General features: G+C 35.2%; 1 protein-coding gene across 3 annotated transcripts in view; it reads left to right on the top strand.

The window, feature by feature from the left end:
• The window catches only part of Brinp3 (BMP/retinoic acid inducible neural specific 3), a 372,112-nt gene that overhangs the window by 304,698 nt on the left and 52,761 nt on the right, over positions 1-14,653 (top strand). For all 3 annotated transcript variants that reach the window (XM_028874720.2, XM_028874721.2, XM_028874722.2), the window contains exon 7: positions 12,950-13,172. In XM_028874720.2, the coding sequence (XP_028730553.1) occupies positions 12,950-13,172 (223 nt within the window). The remainder of the gene's footprint in view (positions 1-12,949; positions 13,173-14,653) is intronic.

The following is a 14,653-nucleotide window of genomic DNA, read 5'->3' as shown; positions in this document are numbered from 1 at the left end:
GAGTCAAACAACTGTCTTTCATACCAAGAGTGCATAGTCTAGTCCCATGGGGGCTCCACAGCCACCAGTCCACAGTTCATGGGGTTCCACTAGTGTGGCTGGTCATCTCCGCATGTCCTCCCATCATGATTTCTATGTCCCTTGCCTGCAGAATCTCTCCTCTCTCTCATCAATTGCATTCCCAGAGCTGCTGAGTTCTTCTAATGTGACTCCTATATATGGTTTGGGGAATGACTGCATTATATTAGATAGACAGTTATATCGATGGGGTATCAAAGTATACTCAGGTTCACCAGGCTCTGGGAGTACGGCTTAGATTGTAGTCTGTGTGCTCAAGTAAATGATAGACTAGTGCATGGTAATGTCTGCTCATGCTTATCACATATTTTCAGGCTCAAGTCATTTACAAAATATGCCCTTTAATATCAAGAGTAATATCTAACAATATGTGCTGTGAATGCTAATATGTAAACACCTTTAAAAATCTTTAAACTTATGATACTTGATATTACTGGCATATGACATTAACTGTTGCAAGTGTCCTCTGTTTACAATGATAGGAAAAAAATATGTATGAGGGAAGGAACTTTATTCATCATTCCAGGAGGCGCCAGTAAAGCTTCCCCATCAGAAGTTTAATTAGAATCACTCTTTGCTCAAATTATAGGCACCGTGGTGAGTTACTTTCAAGTAGAGTTTCAAATTCCTAGTGTGGTACAGAACTCTAGTTTCTCAGAATTTAATCAGTAAGTAAGCAAGCAATATAACTTTAAATTTAATTTTTAATGGAATGCAGAAAATACCCAGTTGAAATGATGTTTCTTTCATATGTGTCTCTCTGTATATGTACCAGGTATCTACCATAGTTCTCTTATTTATGAACTCACCAGCATTTGGAGCCCCATTAATTTAACATTAACAGTTATGTCATCATTCAAAGGAAAGGCTACCCACTAAGGCTCTATTACACTATGGCATTCTGTGTCTTTGAAATGTTTTAGCCTGATAATTTGACAGAAGGCTCCCTTTCCATTTTTTGTTTGTTTCTTTTATTTCTCTTCTTTAATTTAAGTAAGCTCTCTGTTGACTGACTTAGGCATGTTTTACTTTTACTTCTATGTTGTTTTATTTCATTTACTTTACGTATACAAATCACTTGGGGCCTTAAGGAACGATCTATGTTTTTGTCCATAGAGACCATGATAGACTCAAGAACTCTAACATGACCTGAGCTTCGATTTTTAATTTTTTCTTTTTATTTATTCTTCTCTCATACAATACATTCTGACCACAGACTCTCCTCTCTCCAACTTTCCCAGTCTTTTCTTCACCTGCCCTCTCTTCCAGATTCCCTTTTTCTCTGTCTTCTTTCAGAAAAGATGAAGACACCAACAGACAACAACCCAACATGACAAAATAAGACAAGGCAAAATTCTCACATCACAGACAAAGCCAGACAAGGCAAGCCATCAGGAGGAAAGGAGTGCCAGAAGCGGTCACACAAGTCAGAAACACACCTGCTCCTACCGTTAGGAGGCCCACAAAAACACTAAGCTGGGAGACATATCTATATGTGCAGAGGACATAGTGAAGACCCATAAAGGTTCCGTGGTTGCTGCTTCAAACTCTGTGTGTGCCTATGAGTCCAGCTTAGTTGATTCTGTGAACCCTGTTCTCTTGTCAGCAACCCCTCTGACTCCTACAATCCTCCTTACCCTCCTCTTTGGGATGCCCTAAGCTCTGCCTAATGTTTGGCATGACTTTTCCAAGTAGCACATTGCACTTGTGTGCACTTTATGAAAAAAAATCGATATAATTATATAATTTTGTTTTAATTTAAAGTAAAACAAATAGAGAATAAAGTTAAAAAATGCATGTAACATTTTAAGACATGAGTAGTGTAGCCTATGGAACAGACAAGAAGATTTTAGGACACTACCCCATGCCTTATTTATTTATTTGTTTGTTTATTTGTTTATCTATCTATCTATCTATCTATCTATCTATTTGTGTTCTATGGGAAAATGCAAGAGAAAGAAGGGTTAATTTTTTTGGAATTTTAAGTAAATATCACTTCTTCCATACATGGACCAATGCCCCTTCTCCCCACACCTTCACAAATCAGTGTTCCTTCCATCTTTAATGTAAGCAGTCTGATGGTTGTTAAAATATGACCATAAGGCCAACGTTTGTTTGAAGTTCTTTGACATCAGGAGATAAAAGTTTTATTTTTAGCACTGTCTTTGAATTCTCTAACATTCACTCAACACCTTGAAAAGAAAGTGTAGGTGTTTCAGATCCTTAATCAAGCCATCTCTGAGAGTACCAACTGACTCATCCACTGTTTTCAAACTTACAAACTCTGCTTTCAATTTGAAACAGGCACCTGGTATCAGATATCATCTTGGTAACAGCATTCTATCTGTGATGAATGTATGTGGCAGATCTCTTATCAACTTTCTGTGTTTATCATTGTGTCTATTTACAAGGGTTTCTGTACAAAATGTTCTAGGAATTCAACCACATTTTCCATCCATTTTCTCTTTAGAAGCTATTCTGTAAGATTCCTTCTATTGCCTGTTCATCTGTCAACACAAATTCTTTCCTTAAAGGAAGAAAAAAGGCTTTAATTGAGTTCAACTGATAAAGAATTCATTAACGGACAGTGCACAGAATATAAAATCACAAAGTAAGGTAGAGAAACATTTTCTTCTGCAATAGAAGTAGTCAAAAAAAGAAACAATACAAAAAAAATTCCATAAATCTTATCTAGTGGTGACATCACTGTTAAAAGGCATGGACAGATTGCAATAGACACTACTATTTCTGGTCACCTACTATTCCCATGATCCCCTGAGAGAGAAGCTCTAAATCCAAAAGAATTAAGTTGAATCCCACAGCTTAGAAAAATCCACTCACTCTGTAGTTTCAAGGGCACTGTGAAGGTTAAGACCAAGCAGAAATATAATATAATCAGAAAAAAAATAACATGATCTGTTTTTAGATAGCCACTAATGACTTAGGATCTGTCCTAAGTTTACACCCTTGATTTTCATGCAATTTTGTAGGCTCATAAAATTGTTTATAAGCCAGATATTATTTATTTAATCATCATTATAGTTTTTTGTCAGTTTCATATAAACTATACTATCAAGTCTGTTAGTATCTTTTGAATAAACTTGCAATGATCTATGGTGACCTCTGGTTGTAACAGTGGCATAATGTAGAACTTGGAAAATTTTGTTTGGAGATCCATCCTTCAAATATGTCCATGGAAATGTTTGGAGACAATAGTTTATAAAATTGAAAACAATATAAACAAACAAATAAAAAGGCCACATGTAGTTGTAATTATGGGGTGGATGTGAGAGTCAAGAAAACAGTGTTAGTGCTATTGATTAAGAAACTTACTGCGACAACACAAGAAGAAGCTGCATTAGAGGGTGATCTGGGTTGCAATTACAATGAGGAACAATGAAGAATAATTTGAAATTAAAATGTCAGCTTTAGATCTAGGACTTAATAAATATCTGATTTTTTTTATCATGGTTACCTATGGTAAACTAAAACAAAAATAAATTTTTATGTAAAAATCCAGTCACTGTCGAATGTATTTGCTCATGTAAAGATTTAGTACAAGACTATGTTCTGTATAAGAAACTATGGCTTTTTTTATCACCCCACTGCAAACTTTTGTTATATAAGGGATTGACACTAGTTTATGTCAAAGTATCTTGTTACAGTTAAAAGGAGAGAAGGTGACACTGGAAAAACTAGATTACAAATATCAAAAAATTCAGAGACAATCACTCTTTTCATTAAAAGCAACTGTTTACATAAATTCTTCATATACATCTTCAAGTTAATTACCTTTTTATTTTAAGTAGGCTGTGTATGTATTCTTTTTACTTATTTCAGATTCCTATATTTTTCTGTTGCCAGCCTATTTCTAGGATTTCACTATAATTAAAATTATCCATATTGTATTGTTGTTTCTATTGACAAAAAACTTCTACTAATGGTGATTGATTTATCAAGCATACATTCATAAGTATGTGTCTATATATCATTAAGCATAATTTGTTTATTATGCTTAAACATTTATTTATTACACTTAAAATATTTATAAAATATATAGAAAAGCTAATATTATTTGTATATTATCCCTTCAATCTTAGTAAGTGGTATCATATCCACAATAATAGAAATCATAAAAGTCTTTTTTTCCTTCCTCAATCTTAAATACATGCAGCTTTACTTTTCTATGGAATAAGCACCTATTTAAAACTCTTTAGGTGAATTTATAAATGAAGACATTGCTTCTCAATAGAAGAAAATATTTTACTTTTCAGGAAACAAAGGATATGTATGATGCTATCACTCTAAAATCTTTCCAATATCAAAATGATTTGGGCAACTTTTTTTTGGAAAATATAGCCCGAAGTAATTCATTTTTTAAAACTTCTAAACTTCTATTGATTCTTTGTGGATTTCACATTATTCATTCCAATCTCACTTATTTCCCAGTCCCCTCTCATCCACTCTTTTTTCTTACAACTTCCCCTTCAAAAAAAATTTTAAATATAAAAGAAAATCAAAACCAAATAAAACTAAGAAACAAAAACACGAGAGAGAGAGAGAAAGAGAGAGAGAGAGAGAGAGAGAGAGAGAGAGAGAGAGAGAGATTCTAAACTTACTGAGATCATATCAAGAATACGCTTGAGTCTGTATCAAAAACATTAAAAACATGAAAAGTTACCCAACTATTAAATATAATGATCATGTCTGTTGCCCTTCTTTTTCAGCTCATGGTTATGCAGTAATGTCAGTGAGATTCTGCGGGTATAGCTTTCAACATCAGGACACAGTGACAGTAAATTTCCTGATCTTCTTTCTGGTTTTTAAATATTCCCACCCTTCTTCATCAATGACCCCTGAAACCTAAATGCAGCAGTTGTTGTTTAGACATACCTTTGAGACTGGGCTTCACAACTCTATATTGTAATTGGTTGTAGAATTCTATAACTGTCTCTTTTGCAAAGAGATTTTTTATTTATGTATGTATTTACTTTTTCTTTTATCTTTCTTTTTTAATTTTTTTATTTTATAATTTAATTTAATTTTACATATCAGCCACGGATTCCCCTGTACTCCCCCCTCCCCCGCTCTGCCTTCTCCCCAGCCCAACCCTCATTCCCATCTCCTCCAGGGCAAAGACTCCCCTGGAGATTCAGTTCAACCTGGTAGATTCAGTCCAGGCAGGTCCAGTCCTCTCCTCCCAGGCTGAGTGATGTGTCTGTGCATAAGCCCCAGGTTCCAAACAGCCAGCTCATGCACTGAGGACAGGTCCAGGTCCCACTGCCTGGATGCCTCCCAAAGAGTTCAAGCTAATCAACTGTCTCACTTATCCAGAGGGCCTGATCCAGTTGGGGACTGCTCAGCTATTGGTTCATAGTTCATGTGTTTCTATTAGTTTGGCTATTTGTCCCTGGGCTTTTTGCAATCTTAGTCTCAACAATTCACGCTCATACAATCCCTCCTCTTTCTCACAAATTGGACTCCTGGAGCTCCACCAGAGGCCTGGCCATGGATCACTGCATCTGCTTCCCTCAGTCATTGGATGAGATTTCTAGCACAACAGATAGGATGTTTGGCCATCCCATCACCAGAGTAGGTCAGTTGGGCTTTCCCTTAACCATTGCCAGCAGTCTATTGTGGGGGTATCTTTGTGGATTTGTGGGGACCTCTCTAGCACTTTGCCTCTTCCTATTCTCATGTGGTCTTCATTTATCATGGTGTCTTATTCCTTGTTCTGCCTCTCTGTTCTTGATCCAGCTGGGATCTCTTGCTCCCCTAAGCTCTCTTTCCCTTGAACCTTGCCCTTCATCACCCCCACTCATGTCCAGGCTGTTCATGTAGATCTCAGCCATTTCTCTGTCATTGGACAATCCCTGTGTCTTTCTTGGGGTACTGATTTCTAGGTAGCCTCTCTGGAATTGTGAGTAGCAGTCTAATCATCTTTGTTTTACATCTAGTATCTGCCTATGAATGAATACATACCATGTTTGTCTTTCTGAGTCTGAGTTACCTCAGATGATTTTTTCTAGATCCACCCATTTGCCTGCAAACCTCATGATGTCATTGTTTTTCTATGCTGAGTAGTATTCCATTGTGCATATGTACCATGTTTTATTCATCCATTCTTCAGTTGAAGGGCATCTAGGTTGTTTCCAGGTTCCGGCTATTACAAACAATGCTGATATGAATACAGCTGAGCAAGTGCCATTGTAGTATGATTGAGCATTCCTTGGGTATATGCCCAAGAGTAGTATAGCTGGGTCTTGGGGGAGATTGATTCCCAGTTTTCTAAGAAAGTGGCATATTGACTTCCAAAGTGGCTGTACAAGCTTGCATTCCCACCAGCAGTGGAGGAGTGTTCCCCTTGCTCCACATCCTCTCCAGCTTGAGCTGTCTTTGATCTTATCTATTCTGACAGGTATAAGGCAGTATCTCAGAGTTGTTTTGATTTGCATTTCCCTGATGATTAGGGATGTTTAGCAATTCCTTAAATGTCTTTCAGCCATTTGAGCTTCCTCTGTTGAGAATTCACTGTTTAGTTCTATAGCCCATTTCTTAATTGGACTTTTGGGCATTTTGATGTATAATTTCTTAAGTTCTTTATATATTCTAGATATCAGCCCTCTGTCAGATGTGGGTCGGTGAAGACCTTTTCCCATTCTGTAGGCTGTCATTTTGTCTTGTTGACCTTGTCCTTTGCTCTACAAAAGCTTCTCAGTTTCAAGAGGTCCCATTGATTGATTGTTTCTCTCAGTGTCTGTGCTACTGGTATTATATTTAGGAAGTGCTCTCCTATGCCAATGCGTTCAAGACTAGTCCTACTTTCTCTTCTATCAGGTTCAGAGTAACTGGATTTATGTTGAGGTCTTTTATCCACTTGGACTTAAGTTTTGTGCAAGGTGACAGATATGGATCTATTTTCAGCCTTCTACACATTGACATCTAGTTATGCCAGTACCATTTGTCGATGATTTTTTTTTTTTGTACAGTTTTCTTCTTTGTCATTATATGTTCATGTGTGCGATTAATGTCAGGTCTTCAATTCGATTACATTGGTCCAAATGTTGGTTTTTATGCCAATACCAAGCTGGTAATTTTTTTTTACTTCTTTCTTTCTTTTTTTTTCCAGACAGAGTTTCTCTGTGTTGCTTTGCAGCCTGTCCTGGAACTCACTCTGTAGACCAGGCTGGCCTTGGTCTCACTGATAGTTGGGATTAAATATACGTTTCACCACTGCCCAGCAGTTTCTTGATGACAAATGAGAACATCACTTACCTGTGTGTATAAGGACAAATGTTTAGAACACAGTCAAATATGTGCTGGTTCAAAAAATTGATGGTTGGAAGTTTACCTCCAAGTTCTATGACTTATCTAGCCCTGGGTAGTTGGGTAAGTTTTCAGGACTAGACTTTTTTAAACTCATGTTGAGCAGCTTCATGTTAGTTGGTCTTATTGATAGTTATTGTTTATAGGAATCATAGCTGAGTAGGACTTTTGGTAATCCAAGGGAAGATAACACCAATTAGTAAATCAATACAAAAACGTCATCCCTAATAACACACCTACATTTAACTTTAAACAGATCAAGTAGGTTGTATTTCTGTATTTTGGAAAACATACATATGTAACACAGTAATGAAAAAAGTAAGGCATGAATTTTAAAGAAACAAGGAGGGATAAATGGGATGGTTAGAGACAGAAAAAGAAAGGAAGAAGTGAAATGATTATATTATAATCTCAAAATATAAAAGAAATAATTTGAAAATCAAGTGACAATTAAAGCCAAACTTACTTTAGTAGAGAAGCTGCAGCATCCAAGGGATTAACACTGTCCCTATGTAGGAACTGAAAAACATTTTGCAAGGTTGTCTCCAAACCTCTTCTTGTTGCCTCCACAGAGTCCATTTATGCAATTCATTCCCTCTGTAATATTCTTTATTTTCAGTGAATTAGTTTTGTTAGGAGACTGCAGCTGACTATACATTCCAGTAGCCCAGATGCTCATTAGCATGCCTTTCTTTGTTGTCTCTGTTGTTATCTTTGTGTCACTGGAAACGATGCTGTAGGAGGAACACAAATAGCCGACAAGTATTTTAAAGGTGTTCACTATCTATAACCATCAGGAAAATAAAAATTAAAATTACTTTGAATTTCCATCTAAGAGATAATAAATAATTCTGATGAGGACATGGAAAAAGAACCGTTATACAATGTGATTGGGAGTATAAACTAGTGTACGCAATATGGAAATCAGTATATATTTTTTTCATTGTTAAAAGTGATCCTGGATATGACCCAGTAGTATTTCACGCAACATATACACAAAGGATTCTGTGTCCTATCCCAGAGATCCTTGACTAGCCATGTTTATTGATGCATAATTATTCCCAAGAGTTAGGGAATGGAACCACCCTAAGGATCTATCAGCAGATGGGCAAGTAGTTAAACCATAATATAAAGTCACAATCAGGATTTGTTCGGCTATAAAGAACAAAATTATGAAAAGTGCTAAAAGATAGATGGATCTGCAAAATAGTGTATTAAATGATTTGATCCAGGCTCAGAACTCAAACATCACGTGTTCTCTGTCATATATAGATTCTAGAGTTTAGTGGATACGTGTATATACATGGTGAAAGTAGAGTACAGCATATGAAGTTAGAAAGGAGACTCAAGAGGTAAGAAGAAGTGCTGAGGAAGGGGTCAAGGAATAGGGTGCATGAGGCAGAGAAGCAGAAGGAAGGCTACACTAGAAGCAGATGTGTAAATCACAGTAAGGGGGATGACTTAGAAGATGGAAAGGAGAATCAACAAAACCAATTTTGTTTGCAAATGACCTAACAGAGCATAATACTTTATGTGTTAAAAAATAAAGAGTATGGTTAAAAACCAGGCATGGCAGCCTGCTTTTGTAATCCCAGCATCATAAGACTAAAGCAGGATAATCACACGTTTACAGCCAACCTACACTGTGTACTGAGGGCTAGGCCAGCCTTCACTGTACACTGAGACTATCTCCAAAACAAACAAAACAAGAATGCTATCACACATCCTACCATGATCAGGGTAGTACATTCAACAAAAGGATCACATTGCACCAAATAGTAGTAATGTCAAGGTAACAAATCCTGCCTTAAATCTTGAAAATTTTTGAAGAGTGTAAAAACTCCTGTGTGTTCCATTCAAAACTTTAAATTCATTTAAGGATTTTTGGGAATGTTTTTGTTTGTTTTTTCATTTTTTTGCTGAGATAATGAGTAGAATTATATTATTTTATAGAACAAGAGAATATCTGTCCTCTTCTTTTTTAACTTTCATCTTTTCCTTCATCAAACCACTTAATCACTGCTCCAGCCTCTGACATGTTATTATGCATTTGCCAAATAACTACAAACAGTTTTCTACATAGTATTAGAAATTAAGATAAAATATCCTCTGGCATCCCTAATTCTTCTACTTTGTCTTATCTTCCTATCTATGTTATATTGATTTATGTAATAATTCCTGGGTTCCATTCAACTATAATTTCTGTAATCTATAAATATTAATTTAAATAAATGTCAAAATAAAATAAAATATTTATGATGACATTTCCAGGAAATCTACCGAGTTCTTGGTAAAATAGCTATAAAAAATTTAAGATGCTGTTATAGCATTTGAAAATAATACATATCATTAATTAGTCATTGTTAAAATGAGATGCAAGGTTTACTTACACTTGCTGTCATAGATTGAAACATCTGTATGTTCTATTCACAACAGGTGTTCAATAACTGTTGTGGGTGACTGTCAATGGTGGCTCCTAATGACTTCATAATGAACTAATTATTCATGTGTCATGTTAAAAACTATTTCACAGAGATCATGCACTGATGATTTTCAGCAGATACACACTCTTACAAACACTCCAATAAGATAAATAATTTCTACCTTTTAATTTTCTTTAACCTCAGTCAATTTTCCTGATTTAGAACTTTAACCCATACTGTGATGACAATCAATGCAATTATATATTCATGCCCACAACACAATAAAGTCTTATCAGAAGAGTCAAAGATGACTATGAAATGAATGATTAGTTTTCAAAGGAGCGGCATCTGCTCTGTGAATATCCAAGGAGTGCGTTCCAATTTCCATGCATCAATTCTTTATTTAAAAGAGGATATTTCTCAAAAGAGACATATGGAAGCAAACCAATTGCAAAATATTGTAGAATCAAAACTTTGATATTAATTTGTTATTTATATTCTGCTTATTTAAAATGATGATTTGAAACATATCTAATGCAAATATACTACAAAGTTTCCTCCAATTATATTTATGCTATTGAAAAGATCTTTCCTTTGTTTTATTCTTTCTTCTTTTTCAAGTAACAATCTATATGCTGAATATCCAATAGATATGATGTTTAAGTAGCTAGGCTCAGTTAAACAAGACCTATCCTACAACTTGTATAAAATTTGTGACCTGAATAAATTTTTCATTTATTTTTATTAATTCATTGAGATATTCACAAAATGTATTTTGATCATTTTCACCAAACTCCTCCCAGAAACATCTCAACATAACTAGTCACTCAACTTGTGTTCTATTTCTATCTTTCTCAGTTCCAACAGTTTTCTTTTGCCCAGTTACCCTTGAATATTGGGCCTGCCCTGGAATGTGGTTATGTACCATTATAGAAAAATGTCACTTCCTCTCCTGGCAGAACAAATGCCAATAGCTCATCAGGAGGTATTTTGCTGGCTTCTGGCTTGAGCTTGTACAGATTATACCCATGTTTTCATATGTATGAGTTCAAATGTACAACTGCCCTGTTGTGACCACAATACAGCTGAATATATATGCAACCTCTGGTTCATACTGCCTGTCTTCTCCCTTTTCCATGAAGATCCTTGAGCCTTGAAAGAGGAAGGGTGACATACACATGAAGCATGCCAGAATCACTTCTCTGTTTGTTGTCTAAATGTTAAGATTCTATGTTAGTTGTCATCCACTGCAGGAAACGTCTCTGTAGAGATGAGATCCATTGATCCATGTATACCACAGAGTTAATAAATCATGTTAATACCTGGTCTATTCAGCATGATAATACTAGTAGGTTCTCCTGTAGGGTATATAATTATCTAGCCACCATTCTTGGCCAGTTTTGCAGTGCCAGATAAGAATTCTTCCTCCTATAGTGGTCCTTACACATAGGTAGATGATTGCTTGTTTCCATAATATCCATGCTTATATGGCACTAGCAGGCAAATGTTGTTAGGAAGTTTGTCATTTTTACTCACAGGATTCACAAAAGGGTAAAATTTTGATAAGAATGGTTGTGGGAAGGAGTTTGGGAAAAAATAAGTGTGATGAAAATGTATAAGAAAATCTATTTTCAATTAATAAAACAAAAAAAATTACTTTTTTCTCAAATAGTGTCCATAGTACCTTCCAGCAGTATAAAAGTTAGTCAGTGGAGATGATGGTTCAAGGTCACTACTCATGTTCATTTATCATATTTTAGACTCAAGGAAGTGATGTCTTCAGAAAAAAGGGCTTAAACTTAAATTCTGAAGGGTACCAAGAGCAATGATAATATTCTATAATGTTTGAGGTCTATGGAGTTTAACTATTTGGAACAGTAAGATAGTAATGTTATATAATTTAATCTATGCAAAAGAATATGACTGGCTTATTTATTATGGCTGAATAATATATATGTATATCATGGTGTGTGTTTGAGTGTCTGCTAAAGGGCAATTTGCTTGTTTCTCCCTTTGAATACTATGTCATCTATTTTGTTTGTTTACATAATAAACAGATCCTCTATATCATTTGTTTTCCTGTAACATGAACGTTGTGTGTGTGTGTGTGTGTGTGTGTGTGTGTGTGTGTGTGTGTGTATTTGAAATATTATGTGTGGTATATGATCATGAGTACATATACATACATGCAGAGACTAGAGGACAACGTCTGGTGCTCTGTGTTTTTACTCTCCGTCATATTAAATAGAAATGGTGTCTGCTACTGAACCTGGAGTTAGGTTGGCAGCCAACAATCCTCAGCCAACCTACTGTATCTGCCTCACTCTCCCCAGTGCCAGGGTTATGTGTGCACGCATGGCCATGACTGGCTTTTTTGCATGGGTTCTGTGCATTTAAACTCAGGTTTTCGTGCTTTTGCTGCAGTATTCTTACCTGCTGTGCCATCTCCCTGGCCATCATATAACATCCACTGCTATTTTTCTTGAAGGTTGATTATTTACTTGATATGAAAGGAATATCAAGTATGATATTAGTTGGTAGAAAGGTAATAGCCAGTGGAGGAGCTTTAAATATTCTAATTGACTTTTTTTCTTTTATGCACACATTTTAAAATGGTATGTCATGAGAAATGAATAGAAACAGTGGGAGAGAAGAGCATAGCTGAATATTAAAATCGTCTACTTAAAATGTTCTTTTAAGAAGACACAGTAATGAATCTTTTAAATGTTTCTCTAGTGATTTAATGAATATATAGGAAAGTTTTTTTTAATAAACACATAGAATTATTTACACTAATACCAAATATGAAAGTCAAATATAAATCAGATATTATAAAAATTTTGTTCAAATAACAGCAAAGGCAGAATACAGAAAACAAATTAAATTTAAATTTTCTGGCTAAACTATTGTTCTCATCTGAGTTATTTTTATACACTTTCATGAAACATCTATCTTAAGAAGTTCAAAAAATAACATCTTAAACCTTCCCAAAGCTCATTTTTTATTAGTTTGTTAGTCACAACTATTAAACTTGTAGTATTTTTGACCATGTAGGATTTGTTTTGGCTGCAGGGAAAAATAATCATCTTATGATTAAAATGTTGAATTTTCTCATTTTTCAGATGAATTCAAGTTCTTCATGAAAAGACTACCCATGAATTATTTCCTCAACACATCAACCATAATGCACTTGTGGACGATGGATTCTAATTTCCAGCGCCGCTATGAACAACTGGAAAACAGCATGAAGCAGCTTTTCCTGAAGGCACAAAGAATTGTACACAAGCTCTTTAGCCTTAGCAAACGGTGCCACAAACAGCCCCTCATCAGCCTGCCGAGACAGAGGTAAGACGGGGGCAGCATGGCAGCTGTGCTTCTGATCTCACAGCACAGTTCTGAGTGCAGGTGTGGTGGTGCACAGTGCACAGCGCTGGGTTTCCTAACAGAGTAGATTCTCTCCTCTCAAAATAATGCATTCCTGTGGTTTCTGAAAATAATACAATAGGGAACATGTACGTGGATACTTCTTTTGTTTTCTTTTTTCTGTTGCTGTAATCAAGGATTCATCTACTTTTTTTTTTATGGTAGTCAGTTTATAATCCTATTTAGGTAAACGCAATAAAAGGCAAATGCCCACAGTTAAACTGGGAGCACCTGAAGTAGGCAAAAGATGCAAACAGAAATTTCTTCATATGTAATCTTATTTATTTATTTATTTATTTATTTATTTATTTATTTATTTTGTTTTTCGAGACAGGGTTTCTCTGTGTAGCTTTGCCCCTTTCCTGGGACTCACTTGGTAGCCCAGGCTGGCCTCGAACTCACAGAGATCCGCCTGCCTCTGCCTCCCGAGTGCTGGGATTAAAGGCGTGCGCCACCACCGCCCGGCCTTATGTAATCTTATAATAAAACAATTAAAGGTTTATGTCCTATTGCAAGTACTTGGAAATTCATACATATAATCATATGCTAGTCCATGATATTAAATCCATAGAGTTCTAATGTTTAATATAAAAATTGAAATACATAAGTATTGGTTGTTGAGCTTATTTGGAAAAAGTGATTTAGAAGTTTCTAATTTAAGAAATTCTGACAGATTGCTGGAATAAAATTCTTATACTTTTTATTTGAAGTCTGGTTAAACATACACCATAAAGAAAATATACAACACAAAAATATATATTTTAGCAATATTTCTGGTATGAATATGTTAAAGTTTTGAACTGATGCTTACATAGTTAATGAGAGAAGTCTATAGTATAGATATCTTAGAATGTCTTACAATGTACCCTTTAGATTAAACCTCTATTAAAAATTTGATTTAAAGAGAACACAATGGCATTTTCCATAGCTTTGTGTTACATTTCAAATATGAAGAAATATATGCCATCTGAATTGAATAATACTTTTTATTATATATGAAATATATCAGTGGGCATTTACCATGTATAATCCCCATCTGCCTATAGGCTATGTGTACTTGTAAGCTATAGGCTACAAACTTGTAAAATATACTATTTGTCCCCATAGTATTGCCCATTCAGAGCTTTTGTATAAAGGGAATTAAATAATATGTGGTCATTGTGTATTACATATATGCCTATTTTTCTAGCCATTCATCATTTGGTGGACATTGCTGCTTTTCCACTGAAAATTTTGACTGATGCATCTATAAACTTCTTTGTACTTATTTACTGTTGTTGTGGCATGTGTTTTCAACCATTTTGAGAACATATTACAGTAGGCATTTCTGAGTAACAAGGTAATTCTATTTGTAACATTCTCTACAATCTCCTGAAACTCTTTATGTGTGTTCCTGATGGAGA

Source organism: Peromyscus leucopus, chromosome 15 (genome assembly GCF_004664715.2).
Source record: "Peromyscus leucopus breed LL Stock chromosome 15, UCI_PerLeu_2.1, whole genome shotgun sequence".
Lineage (NCBI taxonomy): Eukaryota > Metazoa > Chordata > Mammalia > Rodentia > Cricetidae > Peromyscus > Peromyscus leucopus.
This window is presented reverse-complemented; position numbering and strand designations above follow the sequence as displayed.